This window comes from Rhinopithecus roxellana, chromosome 18 (assembly GCF_007565055.1).
Source record: "Rhinopithecus roxellana isolate Shanxi Qingling chromosome 18, ASM756505v1, whole genome shotgun sequence".
NCBI classification, from domain to species: Eukaryota; Metazoa; Chordata; class Mammalia; order Primates; family Cercopithecidae; genus Rhinopithecus; species Rhinopithecus roxellana.
The window spans coordinates 41,294,658-41,311,582 of NC_044566.1; the positions used below are offsets into that span (position 1 = coordinate 41,294,658).

The window sequence follows — 16,925 nt, forward strand, 5'->3', positions numbered from 1 at the left end:
CCAGTGGAGAAGTGCTGTGGGAGCCCAGGGCAGAAACAAGAGGAAATGCCAGTGGCATTTAGAGATGGAGGCAGCAGAAGTGGTGGCAGCAGAACTGGAGAAGTGGCCGGGTTCTGCAAGCGTCCTGAGGTAGAGCAAGTGGTCTCCTGAGAAAGGACTCAGGGATGACTCCGCTGGTTTGGGCTTTGGAACTGGAGCATGGTTTGTCTGTTCCTGAGTTAGTTTCTTACCAGACGTCTCTGGCCCAGGGAATATGTAGCTCGGAACCCTGACGGCTGCCCCGGCCCCGTCCTGCCCAGGCCATTGTGCCTTCTGCTCCCTGGGGCTCCCCAGTCTCCCCGGAACAACATCTGCCCCAGCTCGGCTCAGGCATAGGTTCTTCTGAGTAGCCTCTCATGGCATCTTGCTACCCTGGCCACACGAACCCATCTACTCTCTATGTGGTAACAGCTGCCATTCCCGGGTCATGGGTGCTGACCGAGGGCACACCAGAAGCATTCTTCCCGCAGGTCTCAGTGACCCTGCTAGGGAAGAATGACCATCCTGCGCTTTCAGATTTGGAAATGAAGGTTCCCAACACAGTGGAACATGCCCCTAGCCGCTCCACAGGAGTCCAGGAGGTAAGACTCTGAAGCCTATGCCACGTGCTGCCCTAGATGAGTTTTGAAGCCACAGCACTGGAATGCTTTGCTAGCTTTCTTGATTTGCATGTCTGCTATCTCCATTTCTCTGAAAGGTGAAGCCTGGCGTAAGGGGCTGCCCAATAACTCAGATATTAGAGTCTAAAGAGGGTTCGGGGACCCATGAGAGATCCCAGACGGCCCTCACTCCTCTATCCCCAGCTCACACTCATTCATTTTTTGATAATGTAATAACTGAGACAGATAAGATACAAGTAAACATATAAATATACAAGATAGTTGTTATGGGTTGAACTGTGTCCCCTCAAAATTCATATACTGAAGTCCCATCTCCTAGTAACCTCAGAATATGACCTTATTTGGAAATAATGAGTTGTTGGAGATGGAATGAGCTTAATTTGGATGATATCATGCTGGAGACAGGTGAACTCCTAATCCAATAGAACTGGTGTCCTTACATAAAGGGAGAATTTGGAGATGACACACACAGAGGGAATGCCATGTGAACGTGAAAACAGAGACCAAGCTGGTGCTTCCACACACCAAGGAAGACCAAGAAGGCCAGTGCAACAGCAGGCTGGGGAGAGGCATGGAACGGATTCTTTCTCACAGCCTTTGGAGGAAGCAACCCTGCTGATGCCTTGATTTTGGACTTCTAGCCTCCAGAACTCTGAAACAATACATTTATGTTGTTTAAACCACCCAGTTTGTGGTACTATGTTAAAACCAAGAGAGTAACTTAGAAAAGTGATTAAGTGTGTTAGAAGAAAAACCAAACAGAGTGCTGAGGGTTGGGGAAAGGGAACTACTCCAGGTGAGGAAGGCAGAGAAGGCCCCTCTGAAACTTGGACAACAGGAAGGAAATCATGGAGGAGATCATTCCAGGGAGAGAGAACGGCAGGTTTAAAGGTCCTGAGGCAGAAATGAGTTTGCTGCATCTGAGGAACAGAAAACAGGCCAATGTAGAAGGAGAGTGAGCAAGAAGGAAGGGAAATGAGAGATAAATAAAGCCAGAGAGGTAAGCGGCGACCAGCTGTTGGAAAGCCATAGGCCTTGGTGAAGATCTAAAGGGATTGCAAGGGCCATGGGAAGCCCTTGGAAACTCTGAATCTTGAAAGAGACATGATGCAATGCATCTTTTATGACGACGCACATAAGCACATGCACACAAATGGTCTAGATCTGGAGTGTGCAGGATGAAGACAAAACAAGGCCCATCTCAGGGTCAGCTCCACTTTTTCCATCCACTGTCACTTTCTGCACCTCCTAGTGCAGAAAACCATGTGCTTCACCTCACAAAGAGCAGGCTCTTCTCTGCTTCCCTGAAAAACAAGTTTCTGCCTTGTGCAGTCTTGCTGGGAACATAAAATGACACAGCTGCTATGGAAAACAGTGTCGTGGTTCCTTTCCTCAAAAAATTACACACAATTACCGTATAATCCAGCAATTCCACTTCGGGGTATACACACAAAAGAACTGAAAGCAGGGTGTTGAAGAGGTATTTATACACCCACATTCATAGCAGTGTTATTCACAATAGCCAAAAGATGGAGGCAACTCAGGTGTCCATCCTGAATGGACATGCAAAATCTATCATATTCCTGCAGTGGAATATTATTCAGCTTTAAAGGGAAGGGAGTTCTGACACATTCTACAACATGGATGAACCTTAAGGACATTATGCCAAGTGAAATAAGCCAATAACAGAAAGACAAATACTATACAATCCCACTTACATGAGGTACTTACAGCAGTCAAACTCACAGAAACACATAGTAGAATGGAGGTTGCCAGAGCCTCGGGGAGGAGGGATGGGAAGTGGTCAGTGGGTACAGACTTTCAGTTTGGCAGGATGAAAAAGTTATAGAGATGGATGGTGGTGATGGTTGCGCAAGAATGTGAATATATAAAGCCACTGAACTGGCCAAAATGGTAAATTTTATGTGTATTTTACCACAATTAACAATTAAAAAATAATTCTCTAGAGCCCACATCAGTCCCTCATCACATCCTCAGAGGCATCTGTCTCTCTGTCCTCACAAAACCAGTGTCCCCAGTATTCCAGGAATGATGGCCCAGTCAATCTCCTTGTTGCATGAAGAAGATAAGCAATACCAGTGGTGTGGATGAGATCTGAAAAGCTCTCTGGTGACGACAGTCCCAGGCCTCTGCCTGGCAACTTATTTCAACTGGTAATAATTCTCTATGTCAGGTTTTCCTGCCTTTTAAGCCTTATTAAAAACCTTTAGTTGAAGCTCTTTTCTCTTTCTACCTTCTAAGGACCCAAGGGATAGTGGTGAGCATCTTTTACAGAAGAACTTTTCCATAGACTTGGAGACCATTGTTAAATTATCTTGCCACTCTGAAGACATGGAACTACCTGCTCTCACCATTTTCCAGCCTAAAGGTACAGCCACAATCTCATTGTGGAATGGAGCTTTGGGTCCTCGGACTGTGCTTCTGTCTGTGTATTTTAGGGGGCCCCAAGTCACTTCTTAAGGAGAACTCTGGCCCTGCTCACAGCACTCCCATAGCAGGCCTCCAAAAGAGGCAGGCGGCCTTCCATTCAGGCCTGTGTTCCTACCAGGCTGCTTGGAGCTCCCTGAGAAAGGAACAGTGCACAACCCCGCATGGCGAGTTGCAGGACGCATGAGCCTGTCCTTTACCCATCACATAGAGAACAGGCTCCAGGAACCTGGCTGGGAATAAAAAAGGCAAACTCACTGACACTAGCTACTGAAAGCCTGGCTGAGAGAAACAAATGGTGGGAGAGTATCTGAAGGTGCATTCTTCCCTCTGAGATTAAGCAAAGCCACCAGGAGGTGTGAGTGGGGGCTACTCTGTTTGCCCAGCCTCCCCCTGTAAAGCAGCTTTTCTGAACTACATCTGGCTGGGCATACCTGGCCTCACTGCAGGCATCAGGTAAGAAAGCCTTGTGAGTCCCCTGCTGTGTTATTCGAGAAGTATGGCTGAGCACAGGCTGTTGACACCACTGAGCATGTGAGATGCTGGGGGATCTCTGCTTCCAGGACTCTGAACTGGGACTACTTGTGCATCTAAAGCATAGTTGATTTTTTCCTTCGTGAACTCTGAATCATATCATTGATGATTTTTCATTTTGCTTTTGCTGCTACAAGAACTCCAAGTCAACTTTGGGGCTTATTTCTGGAAGAGTGCTGGCGGATAGAACTTTCTGCGATAAGGAAAATTTTGCAACAGTGCTATCCAGTACAGTAGCCACTAGCCACGTGTCTAGTGCCAATGAGGAATGAAATTTTAATTTTAATTTTAATGGCGACATTAACTATGTAGTAGTGGCTATCATTGAACAGTATAGCTCTAGAAAGTATATAGGAAATGACATGCATTTTGGATGTCACACTTGGTTTATCTAATTTTTCTATCAATATTTGCCTTCTACTTGAAATCCCTTTGTATATAATTGTTATCACTAATCTTCTTTCATGGTATATATCTTTGCCAGCCATCTTAAACATAGTTTTTTAAATGTGAGATCCACTTATAAATATTATAAAAAGGATAACATAGCCATATGCCCAATTTTTTTGGACTAGAAATTTCTTCTCCCTCCCCCTTTCAGGTAATATAGAGTAATTAAGATGTTCATTTAAGTGGAGGGAGTCCCAGGGTGGGGGAGGAAGAATCTTTTCTTTGGTTTCTGTCTCTGTTATTTTTTTTCATCTGTGCTGCTTATACAAACGTTAAATTTGTGAAAATTCACTGAGCTGTATATTTACACTGCAAACTTTTTGGTATATACATAATTAATAATATTCTTCAATGGAAAGTAAACAAAAACATATAAGGAGATGTGTTCAAAGTGGAATGTCAGTTTAGTTCTATGGGGGATCCGGAAAGATTCATAAAGCAGTCCTTGACTCCACAAAGCCATAGTTTAGTATCATCAGGCATCAGTGCAAATTTCTACAAAATTCTTCCAGGGGGCACCAGGAAGAACTGGGAGCATGTTTGCTGACAGTGAAGTGAAAATAACCAATGGGAAGACTCTTTCATGCCCCCTCTGCTTTTTCCAGAGGAATCTTCAGCCATACCTGATGCTAGTAACTCCCCATCTACCTCTCTGCCCTTCCCCTATGAATCAGGCAATGCCAAGAATGAGGGGAAGATACGTTTCAGGAGGAGGACAGCTTTCTTTGCATTTTATCTGATCTCAGTAAAAAAATTTCCAAATTCTTACAAGGCGCTGAGTTGATCCCAGAAAAAAAAAAAAAAAAAAAAAAAACTCAACTTTTCTTCTCTGGAGGAATTTAAATGGGAGGAGGAAGTCCCCAAAATATGGAACGTTAAGTCAGTGGTGTAGGATGAGGAAATAAATGCAATCTTTCTGAACAAAAAACTATATTTTAAGAAAGCAACTAAAAACTACCCAATCGAGATTTTCTTCAATACATAGCTCCATTCAACTAAACAAAAAAATTTATCTTAAACATTACAGTTCAAAATGGCATTCAGGGAAGATACATTGCTAAAGAGAATGTGGATAGAAAGGTTCACTCTCAACTGTTCCTCCCGCCAAGACGTAACTACCTTAATTTTGCTGAAGACTGAAATATAAATTTTTACTTTGAAAAGTAACTGACAGAGATGGGCAGGTGTGGATCTCATGCTAGCTATCTGCACTGATGCAGATGAACAGGAACCTGCTTGACATTACCAAGAATCTTGGGGGAGGAGGTTATGGGTCCTTTCTGGCCACATTAATTTAATTCCTCAACATATTACTATTTGAACAAGGGCCTGCATTCCGGAGTCACAAGATACAAATCTTTTTTCTACTCTTTCATACTCTGTTGCTCTAACTTCAAAAGCCTGCACCTATATGGATTTTATAGCCATTTAAGTGTGTGGATCTTCTTTGAAATATTCTTTCCATGCTTCCTTTGAGTAGAGTCCAGGCCAAGCTTTCATACTGCATTCTCTTATTTATCTTATTAGAAGGATCAGGAGAAAAAAGTTCTCTAATTACTGCCAAAAGGAAGACATCACTTCAGAAACAGTCACGTTCTTTTTGGTCTTTTAGTACAAACAATATCCTTTGCATTTCATTAACTTTTACTTGGTGCAACTGCATTATATTTTGCATAAAGATTTGGCATTCTTCAAACACAGAAGACAATTTTTCTCACATTTCAAAAGGGATTATAGAGTAAATGCTAGCATATTGAATAATAAAACATTAGTTCCTTAACTGCATAGTTCAAAAGGAAGACTGAAAATTATCTAGTTCCTATAAATAGTAAGAATCTCAAGGTGACCTTTCTGATGAGAAATGAGGCCTGGCTGTAGTCTGAACCAGTTGTCTGACATGTGCCAAATTCTGACTTCATTTCATGATATGTGGATTATAGTTCTGGTGCTTAAAGCCAAAACCAACAAAAACGATGAAACTTTACCTGAGATTCAAGTAACCACAATCCCTGCCTCTTAAGGCAACGTCCCCCAATTCACTATCAACTTTCCCTTTTCGGGTAGCCAAGTGTGAAAATCGAGACGTCAGAGGTAGAGGCTTTTCAGAAAAATAAAGCCCTATGCTCCTGGAACTAATTTGCTTGTTAAATCAAGAAAGCCTGGGTCTGGAAAGCATTTATCAGGTAGGACCAGATGTAGGATGTTCTGTAATACACATGCTGAATTTTGAATTGAGTATAACTAATTATCTCTAATGAGTCAACCACTGGAAGGATGAGAGGAGAAAGGGGGCTGGTAATGAAGCTAAAGAGTTCACCGCAGAAGGACTAGGGCAGCCTACTTAAAATGAATTCGCTCACCCCTTCCAAGCTTAGTGAAACCAGAAGCTCCCAAGGCATCGCTTCCTCCTTAAAATGTTTAACGGGACATCCTTTTCCAAGTGATCACAGGATTTCAACAACCTGTTGCCCAGCAGTAGAAGGTGCAATAGTAGAAGATGGAGGAGGCACCCGAAGGAAGAGAACAGCTATCTCCTCTATGAACATCACTATATATTTTAAAATTTCCAGATAGATGGGCTTTCCTGAAGTTTCTTTGTGGGAGGGAAGAATCCAGTGGTAAAAACTTCTAAGTACATGGGCATAGATTCAGGAATCTTTAATGGCAAACTCCGCAGCTAATAAGCTCATTTGAAATCCCCAGGAGTCATGGGTGTTTAGTGGATGCCCAACAGGGGAGGACAGAAGGGGAATCTGGAAGAATTGGGAACACCTTTGCTGACAGTGAAATGAAAAGAACCAATGGGAAGAGTCTTTCATTCCCCCTCTTTTGTTGGGATCCAGTATGGCCACTTTGACTTTGACCAGGAGCTGGGCAGAGGGTCACTGATCTCTCCTTCCTTGACCATTGCTCTGTGACTGGTACTATAGGGTTTGAGGCAGAGCTAACTGTTTCTCGGGTCCCCTAAACAGACAGACAGGTGTACCCCCAGTACCTGTAGGAGGATCTTGTTCCCATCGTGGTCCTCCGTCTGCCAGCGCCCCTCGCTGATGGGGCTGCAAGGGTTGGGCAGGAGGGGCACGAGCTCGCCGATGTCCCTCACTCGGAACTCCAGCACGGACGAGTCGGTGGGCACCGGGCTCTGGTCACAGGGCAGACTTTTCAGGGAGAACTGGATGTCCACATCCAGATTGGAGAAAATAGGGAAGATGCAGAAGTCCGCTTTCTTCTGGCTGGGGCTCCTCCGGAGAATCAGCTCGTAGAACCTGAGGCTGTCGGCGTAGTTGTCATGGCGACAGTAGACAGTGAAGCGCACGATTTCCTTGCCGTAGTGCACTGGCCGGATGGCCCACAGCGGCGTCCCAGGGGCCAGCGTGAAGAAGTCCTGGCTGCAGGGCAGGTAGGGCAGGAACCGGCCGTGCACTCGCTCCGTATGGTGGTGGCGCCAGGGCGGCTGCTGCAGTGTGCGGTGCAGCTGTAGGATCTGCTCTTCGCCGTACTCCTCCTGCAGGAACAGCACCACCGCCAGCGCCGGCTGAGCGCCCTTGGGGGGCTTCCGCCGCCGCCTGCATGCCCGCCTCTCGGACACCCGGAACAGCGGCAGGTCCGGGTGGATCCATGCCAGGACCTTGTCGATGGCCTCCTGCAGGGGCTGGGACTCCCCTGGGTCTGCGATTATATGGATGCTGACCAGGAAAGGGTCCTGCGCCTCTTCAACGGAAAGCTCACCTGGGGGCACACAAAAAATGAATGGATGAATGAATACAATTATGATTATTTCATTAAAGTGTCCAGTGATGACGTGTACAGGCTTGGCAGGAAGAGAAGTCAAATTCTAACTGAACTGACTCCATAACCTGTGATGTTCTGATCCCAAGTTTACCTACAAAAACTACTATGTCAGCACCCTAGCAGCCAAAGAGGAAAGGGCTGTTGCTACGTGAATAGTTTCCAAGCTGGACAGGGTGAGGAGAACGTTGGTCCTGTATTTCATCAGGTTGATCGGTATAGGGAACATTTGACTTTATATTTATGTATCAGACAAATGGAAAGTTAAGTCTGGTGACTTGGAAGGAACAACAGGCCCATTAGAAAAGATGCCATAGCATCTTGTGGACACCATTAAGTATTTCCTGAAATAACTGCAGGGCCTTGCCCTATACATGTTCCCTACACAAACGCACTCCTCTGGTTTGCTTATTTCATTTGTTTATTTTGTTAACACACACTCACGGGCTCCTTCCTACCTGCCTCACAGGGAGTGAGGCACAAGGCAAACGATGGAGGACAAGAGAGACCTGTGCTTGCCCCCTGGGGCTTACTCTATAGACAGGTCATGCCCTGGCTGGTGATGAGTCCTGCCCACAGTGTCCCCTATTGTGCACAGTGTCATGTTGCAGCTGGAAACACAGGGAAGGATGACCCTTGGAGCCAAGCGCAGTGTTTGCTTGCTGTTGGAGCTTCCTGGGGCGGAGGTTAGGGCGGAAGGAAAGCAGGGTGAGACCATGATTGCCCATGAAAGGATACCTTTTGTGCCCCTTGCTGGGCCACGTCCACCCAGAAGCCCACACATCTTGAATGGGTTGGTTACCCTGTGATCTCTGGCAAAACACCCGAAAGTATTGAATTCCAAGCATGAAGTTGACTGTTTAACTTGGCAACACTTTCCCATGGGGTGACAGTTTTTTTGGCCAGACTTGGCATATTTCTAAATCATATAACTATACCTGATAAAAGGCTTGTTCTTTTAAAAGATGGTTCTATTTGCATTTATATAAGTTTTAGGTCTCATTTAAGGGAATTGAGACATCTTTAGGCCAATTGTGATTTAGGGGGCTAGATTCACCCAGAATCTAGATCTGCCTTTACAACACACATGCCTCACAGTATCCACTAGGGGTATCAGGCATAGAGTGATCATGTAGTCAATTGTGTTCTACCAATGTGGTGTGCTTTTCAGAATCATAACCTTGATCAAGTCACAGGATGAAAATTTTTTTGTGGTAGGTAGACATTCCAAGTGGGCTTACAAGTTCATTTCACCATGTGCAGCTGCAATAACATGGTTTTAATTTAATCGGATCAAAACCTGTCTGAATTTTCATCCCAACTCTATTAAGTGTCTCACTTGAAAACAGTCCAGCTTGTGGTCTTCTCTCTCATTCATGCATTCATTTGCACATCTGTTAAGCAATCAGTTTGTACCAGGCACTGGGGACACAAAGAAGCTGGCACTAATTATGCATGCCCAAGCACTATCGGAGTGCATTTACACATACTCTGGCATGATATGCTCCCTGAGAATTGTGCAGTGCACAACATGCACAACCATAGGCAGCAGCCCTCTGAAGACCCATAAGCCCATAAGATGAGAACTTTGTGATTGAGTTGGGAAACACAAACATCAAAAATTAAAATTAAATCTGATAAATTAAAATTAAATCTGATATATGCCTAAAAGGAATACAATGGAATAGTAACTTGGGGTGGGGGCTAGATTCTAAAGTCACTGTGAAGAAAAGGTTATCTACAGACACCATTAACACTGAAAGTCTCCCAAATTTCCAATAAAGCACTAACTTGTAACAAGACAAGATGGCCAGACAGACGTTTCTTTAGTTGAACACCATATAAAATAACCATTTTGCTGCAGGGTCATGTATAAGAGAATAGTCTGTTCTTTAAACACTAAACCTTTACTCATCAAACCCTGCCCTTCACTCTACAAGAGGCTTTTGGCAACCTAAGAGGCTTCTGGAACTTACGGATGACTAAGGTAAGAGCAGAGTCAAGTTTCAGCTCTCCACAATCATGGAGTAGAATGGCAAGTGGAATCCTTTCAATTGTCTTCCCTCTCTTTCCTTCCTGCTGGCTGAGCATGTATTCCCAAATTTGTATGAGTTAAATATGAGCATAAAGCAATTCCAACTTACTACACATGACAAAGGAAGGAGGGCTCTACAGAAGGCTTCCTGGAAGAGGTACCATATGAACTGGGTCTTGAAGGATAAAGGCAGAGAGCACATCCTCTTGCTCATGATGTCTTCAGATGCTGAGGCGATTTGGAAGTGTTTATGAAGGTATAGAACTGTGCAAAAAACAAGCACATTTGGAAGGGGGCCATGGGTAATTCTGAGACATGGCAACAGATGCAGCTGGAAAAATGGATTAGAACCAAGCTGTATGGGGCCTCAGCTCAATTCAGTAGTTGATAAGGGGCAAAGGAAGGTTTAATGAAGGGGTGTTGGGATCAAATTGGGGGAAAGTTGGCTATAGGCAAAATAAGGAGTTAGAAGACTCGTGAAGAGTCCAGACAAGAGATGACAAGGACTTGACAGTGTAGGAGATTACATTAGTGGCCTCAGTTCCTTATCCTACTGTGTACCCTTACTTTCTGCCATGTGACTGTGTAGTTCCTCCCACTAAATGGGTGGCATATTTCCCCACCCTTTGATTTAGGATGAGACTATATGCCTAGCTTTGGCCAGGAGAAAAAGACAGCAGTGGCATGTGTTTTGGCTTGCCTCCCTGTGCTCCCAACATTTCCATGAGAAGAACATGCTTGGGTAAGCCCACCGGTCCTGGTAAGGGGATGAGACACATGGAACAGACGCACTCTAGCTGAGCCCGCCCTAGATCAGCCAACCTTCACATCCAAAGACACAGGGCAAGAGCCACTCAGGTGAGCATGGTCTAGATCAGCTGACCCAAGACAAATGGGAAATAATAATGACTGTTGTTTCAAGCCACTGAGACTGGAGGTGGCTGTTACCCAGCAGTACTTACAGATCCAGGACAGACAGTCAAGTGGGTGAATAGAAGAGGCATGGATTCACAGGCTATAAGGATGCAAATGGCAGGCCAGGGAGTCCACAGGCCTGGTGCGTGGGGTGTAGGAAAAGTTGGAGAGGAGAATACCTTAATGTTTCCAGCTTGAACAAGTGATCTGATGTGGTTTAGCTGAAATAGGAAATAGAGGAAGAAGGGCAGATTTGTGGGAAAAGACAGAAAGTTGCACCTTGGCCACTTGGCTTGAGACATCCAAATGACTTCGAGGAGAGATGTCCTTTGGCAACTGGAATTTTGTGTTGTGTAGGTGAAGGGCTGAATTTAAGGATGGGCCAGTTACTTTCAGATCATATTCTCATTTTTATGCAGTTATCTGATAAGTGTGTGCCCCCATATAGGCTTGAATCATGAAAATTCATCATGATGGCTAGGAAAACAGAATTCAGAGATGATTCTGGCCCTTTTCTCTGCTTGCCCTTTCTGCTTACCTGGTTTATTTCCGTTTGGTTGAACATTCATGACGCTATCGGCAGAAGTACAGTTGACGCAAAAGTAGTAATGCTGCAATGAAATTTCCTGCCAGTCACTAACTCCAGTAAAATTAGGAGAAAATACCACTTCATCTAAATGGATTTCACTTTTCTCTGGGGCCTTGAACTCCCAACAGTGGAGACATGCAACTTTGCTAAACATCAGTGAATGCTCCATGTAAATGGAAAAGGACAGAAAGACTTTGAACAATCTGGGGATCAAGAATTTTACCTGAAAAAAGTACAGATGATTTCAATGACGGGGGGAAAACACCATGCAAAGTAAAGGAACATCTGGGAAAAGAAGCTGCCAGGGCCACCACGCAGTCCCTTCAAGGTCCTGATCCCACCCCCAGGTGTGCATGTGGCCAGGTACACAGGGTGACATGTTAGCTAACATGGGTGCTGTCTCCATGTTCTACATGTATGAACTCGTTTAATCCTTACAACTACTATAGAAAGGGGAGGTGCTATGATTGTCCCCATTTTAGAGAACAGGAAATTGAGGCACAGGAGATGGAGTAGTCTGCCAAGGTCACACAGAGTATGAGCACTAACTCCAGCTTCCGAGTTCCGTGTGCACCATCAACCCAGGCTCTGCAGAGAAGTGTGCTCGCCTCTCCACTGTATCCGTTTCATAGCAGAGTGGCCAGCTGCCATTCTCCATCCATGTGTGGCCACAGTGGCTCCCATCTGGCCCCTCTGCACAGCTCTCCCACCTCATTCTCATTGGCTTCATTCCCCGCCAGCAGCCAACAGCTCCATTTCTTGGACACCCACTTACGTTTCTTTCCTCTGGCCCCAGGACTTGGAGGAAGAGTAAGCTAGAAACTGCCCTCCCTGTTGGCACATGCCCAGGTCTTCACATCTCAGCAGTGCCCTCAAGGGCAACTCAAACAGGCCAGCACCACAGGTGGGTGCACAAGTGAAAGGAATGCACAACAGTGAAAGCCTAAAGCATGGCGTGAGCGGCTTGGGTGTGGAGAGGCCCAAGAGAAGGTGGCTTCTGAGACTCCCCAGTGGAGTTGTCAGGGCGCTCAGCCCTGTGCCATCTCTATCAGTTACACAAAGGTTTCCCTGAGAGCAGTAACAAAGACCACGCTGAAGTCTGCATGGATTAGTGAATGTTTACAGCTCCGCAGTAGGGCGAAATGCCCGGCCTCAGAGCAGGGGGGTGAGCTGAAAGGCATGCCACCAAGTACCAGCTCGCCTGGCAGTTTGGGACGCAGCCAAGAGCAGGCGAGCCAGGATGATGAAGACCCAACCCCCAGAGCCCCCTCTGCACTGCGTGAACCAGGGACATGTAAGTGGCTAAGACTCTGCCCCAGAGGAGCTAAGGAGAATGAGCAGCGGCATTAGCATGCTCCGGCCATCACTAGCATGTACCCGCTGCACGTGACCTGAAAACACACAGCAAAGAACACAGAACGCAGCTTCAAGCTGTCATCAAGTGTTAGAGTTACACACCCCCCAGAGAAATGTGCCTCTGTGGAGCTGGATAGGAAACCAAGTATTTGAGGGGAAGGACAGAAAATGTGAATAATTAATTGCCACGAAAAGTCTCTATGCCTCCCTGGAGAAGCACAGACGACATGACTGTGGGATGGGCTCTGACTTTATCATATCTATTACACGTCTTCTCAAAGGAACTAGCGAGCACCTGTTGAATTAGGGTAAAACACAGACCAGAACCAAACAGAGCAGTGGTACAGACTGCCCCAAGGCTGGTGAGAGGATGGGAGCTGCTAGCACACCATTAACAAGGCTTTCAAATTAGTTTGTGTTTTCCTAAGGAGAAGGGAGATTCTTTTTCATTTGATTATAGACAATCAGGCTTTCCTTCGATAACATAAAATGAAAACAGTGTTAAAGAAAGAGTGCACAAGCTCAGGCCTTCTATGATGCAGAAAGTGTACTATTAGCCTGGGCATTTGTTATATATATATTTTCCAACATTTTACCTCTCATGTGTATCCTGTTTTTGGCCATTTAAATTTAACAGAAAATTAATTTAGACAATAGCAACCATTTATTATGCTCTTATTATTTGCCAGACATTGTCCTACAAGCTTTAATGTATACTATCTAATTTAATCTTTAAAGCAACACTATGATAGATGAACCACTAACTGACCCGCTCAAGACCATTTGGCTTGGATCTGTGCTCCTCACCAGTATGTTCTCTCACCTCTCAAGGGCACAATCCTTGTGATACGGGAGATGGAAAGAAATTATTTAGGCATATAGTGAGTGTAAAAGAGCCCTTGGCAGAATTTTGCTTTTAACAAAAAAGCAGCCCCCAAATCATTTCTTTTCTAACAAAGAGCAGCCTGAAAATTCGAGCTGTAGACATAGATAAGCAAGCTGGAAGCTTGCACGGATGAATGCCAGCAGCTGCGCCAATAGAAAAGGGCTACCTGAAGGCCAGGTATGTTCAACATGGAGGCTCCGACTTCCCTGTTCTTTGTCCCCCATGCGTACAGTAAAGGAATAGACAATATGGCGCCTGCCAGGTAGAGAACCCATCCGCATAATAGAAGATTACAGTGGGGGATGGCCAGATTTTCGCAAGCTGTGCAAATGGCACACCTAGTCCTACCTAGTTTTTTGCATCTTATGCAAATAGCACACCTGCTCCGACCAATCTTTTGTGCCCTATGTAAATCAGACACCACCTCCTCAAGCTCATCTATACAACCCTGTGCATTTCGTGGCAGACCAGAAACCCACTTGGGAGCCCTCTCTTGGCAGGAGATAGCCTTTCTCTTTCTTTCGCTTATTAAAGCTCTGCTCTTAATCTCAATCCTTGTGTGTCCACATCCTTGATTTCCTTGGCGGAAGACAACACATCTGGGGTATTATTCCAGACGAATGACGCCACTTCACTTGGAATCATCGTGTTGGTTTTTCTGCCCCAAATTGGCTGGGGCTCTGAAATCATGGCTTAGCTCCTTCACCCACCTTAGGTGGGAGAGCCTGCTGTGAATGGGCTGGCTGTTTCGCCTGGGTGGGCATCCTCAGCTGGAGTCTTCGGAAGAAGAGGGCAGGAGAGTCAAGTCCTGCCTGTTGACAGACTTCCGGGTGCTGGACCTACCTCAATGCTGCCTGTGCCAGGGCCCCTCACAACCACTCTCTGCAGTCCTGGGCTTTAGATCAGCCGTGCCTGCACTGCCTCTTGCTGCCTGATGCCTGCCAGACTAGCCCTCCTCCCAGAACTGGCCAACTGGTGTGTCCCCAGAGCACCCCCTCCCTAGCAGTGGGCATGTCTAGTTGAAGGTATCTCTCATTCCAAAGGAAATTCCTGGACAAGTCTCAGGATATGACAAGCTCAGGTACCCCTTTCTAGAATTTTTGGGCAACGATTAATATGATTGTCACTTTAGACACAATTTGTCACTCACAATTTGCAATTTAGTTGCATCATCTATTTAATCAAAGAATGTTTACTGAGCACCCATCATGTGCCAGGCACTAGAGGACACAGTGGTGAATAAAACAGTCTCTGCCTTCAGAGAGCTTATAATCTAGTGAAGGAGACAGACAATAAACAAACATATAAGATGAAGCCGGGTAGTAAGTCCTACAGACACTTCACTGAACACACACATGCTCAATGTGGTTTCCAAGGCAGCAGCCATAACCGTTTACCATTGACTGAATAAACTGCCGTGCACCATTCCAGTGCCAAAATTACTGCCAACTCCCCAGTGCCCAGTAATCCCCCACGAGGCCAACAGACTGTGAACGAGGGCACCTCCAGCTGTTGCAGGCTATTTGGTTTAGGAATCTGGCCCTGGAGCCTGGCTTGAGACCTGTATAAGGTTGAATAAACACCTTATTTGCATTTCTAAAGCCCCCATCAATGGCACTGAGTGGCTGGGGAGCTGGGATACTGGTCTGCCAACCAGACCCATGTGATCCAGTGGCAGAAAACTCAGGTGAGATGGTGCATCACACACACAACAAAGACACATCCGGGGCACCGGCTGACACCATGAATAAAGATCAGATCTGGGCTGGGCGCCGTGGCTCATGCCTGTAATCCTAGCATTTTGGGAGGTCAAGGCAGGTGGATCACCTGAGGTCAGGAGTTCAAGACCAGCCTGGTCAACATGGTGAAACCTCGTCTCTAATAAAAATACAAAAAAATTAGCCACGCGTGGTGGCAGGCACCTGTAATCCCAGACACTCAGGAGGCTGTGGCAGGAGAATCGCTTGAACCCCAGAGGTAGAGGTTGCAGTGAGCCGAGATCACGCCATTGCACTCCAGCCTGGGCAACAAGGGCAAAACTCCATCTCAAAAACAAACAACAACAACAACAACAAAAACAAAAACAGATCTGAAACCAGGAGGGAAAAAGGCTCTGGGTGACGACGAACACAAAACTCGCAGAGGGCTGGCCTCCCCACATTGAGGCATTCCCCAGAACGCCAGAAACAAATGCCTTCAGAAATGGGCCTCCAAATTCCTTCCTGGGAGACGCTATTCATCCGGAATGTAATGAATAATCTGCCTTCATCTCTTTTTTTCATAGTTTCAGAAGCCAGTTCTTTGAAACTCTGAACTAATTAAAAATACGTAAGCAACTCCTTTACTCCACCAATATTTACGACAAAATCTCAGACTTTGTTAATTCTTAGTAATTTTATAATTTTGACAAGGCCTGTTGGCCTGCAATTTTGGGCTGTGAAAGTGACAAGGCTGGTCACAGTGCTGGAAATAATGACCTGTGGTGGCAGTGAAGTGACATATAGGATTTTTAACATGGAGATCCAAACTGCATTTATAATACGGATCATAAGGTTCTTCCTCAGCCTGATTTCACAGAAGTGTCCTGTAACTGAAGAACTGAACCTAGGCTGAAATGATTAAGCTAAAGCTTATATTTTCATTTGGCAGAGGAGTACAATAAGGGATCTTTCTGGTCTATAGGCCCTCTCACACTTTTATAAGAGGGGTGGCTTTGCTATAACAGTTATTCGACTGCCCTCTCATTTTTTTTTATGATTTGCTGCAGAAACAATGTCAGTGATGTGGATGTCTAATTCATATTCCTGAGCTCATTCTAAAACCAGGACACTATTAAGAAAAAAATATATAGAAAGTAAGGCAGATACTTTAGACACGCTGCTGTTTTTTTTTTTCCCCCCCCACTCAGAAATGGGACATCCATCTTACTTTAAATGTATTTCTAAGCTTCATTCAGGTCCATCATTCTGAAACATACTCTCCTGATGGGAAAAGGAGGGGGAGCAAAAGCCAGACACTAACCAGAGGAATGACAGACACTTTAAATTTTGACACAGCTTGACAGAGATTCTGGGAGAAGACCAGGAGATTGATATGTAATTAGTCTGAGGAGGTGTAACTGCAGCTAGAAACACTTAAACTTATCTAGCACACGTGTGTAAGTCCTTGGGCTTGCAAGAACTTTGAAAGTTTATGAGAAGGTAATGCAGGCTTGATACACAGCAATGTACCATGCTTAATGATGTAGTAAGACTCCTCTTGCAT

At 45.3% G+C, this 16,925-nt stretch overlaps 1 protein-coding gene across 1 annotated transcript in view; it reads right to left on the reverse strand.

The window, feature by feature from the left end:
• The window catches only part of FAM124A (family with sequence similarity 124 member A), a 59,863-nt gene that overhangs the window by 23,130 nt on the left and 19,808 nt on the right, over positions 1–16,925 (reverse strand). Inside the window, exon 3 of the mRNA XM_010363814.2 lies at positions 7,087–7,820. Coding sequence (XP_010362116.1) covers positions 7,087–7,820 — 734 coding nt within the window. The remainder of the gene's footprint in view (positions 1–7,086; positions 7,821–16,925) is intronic.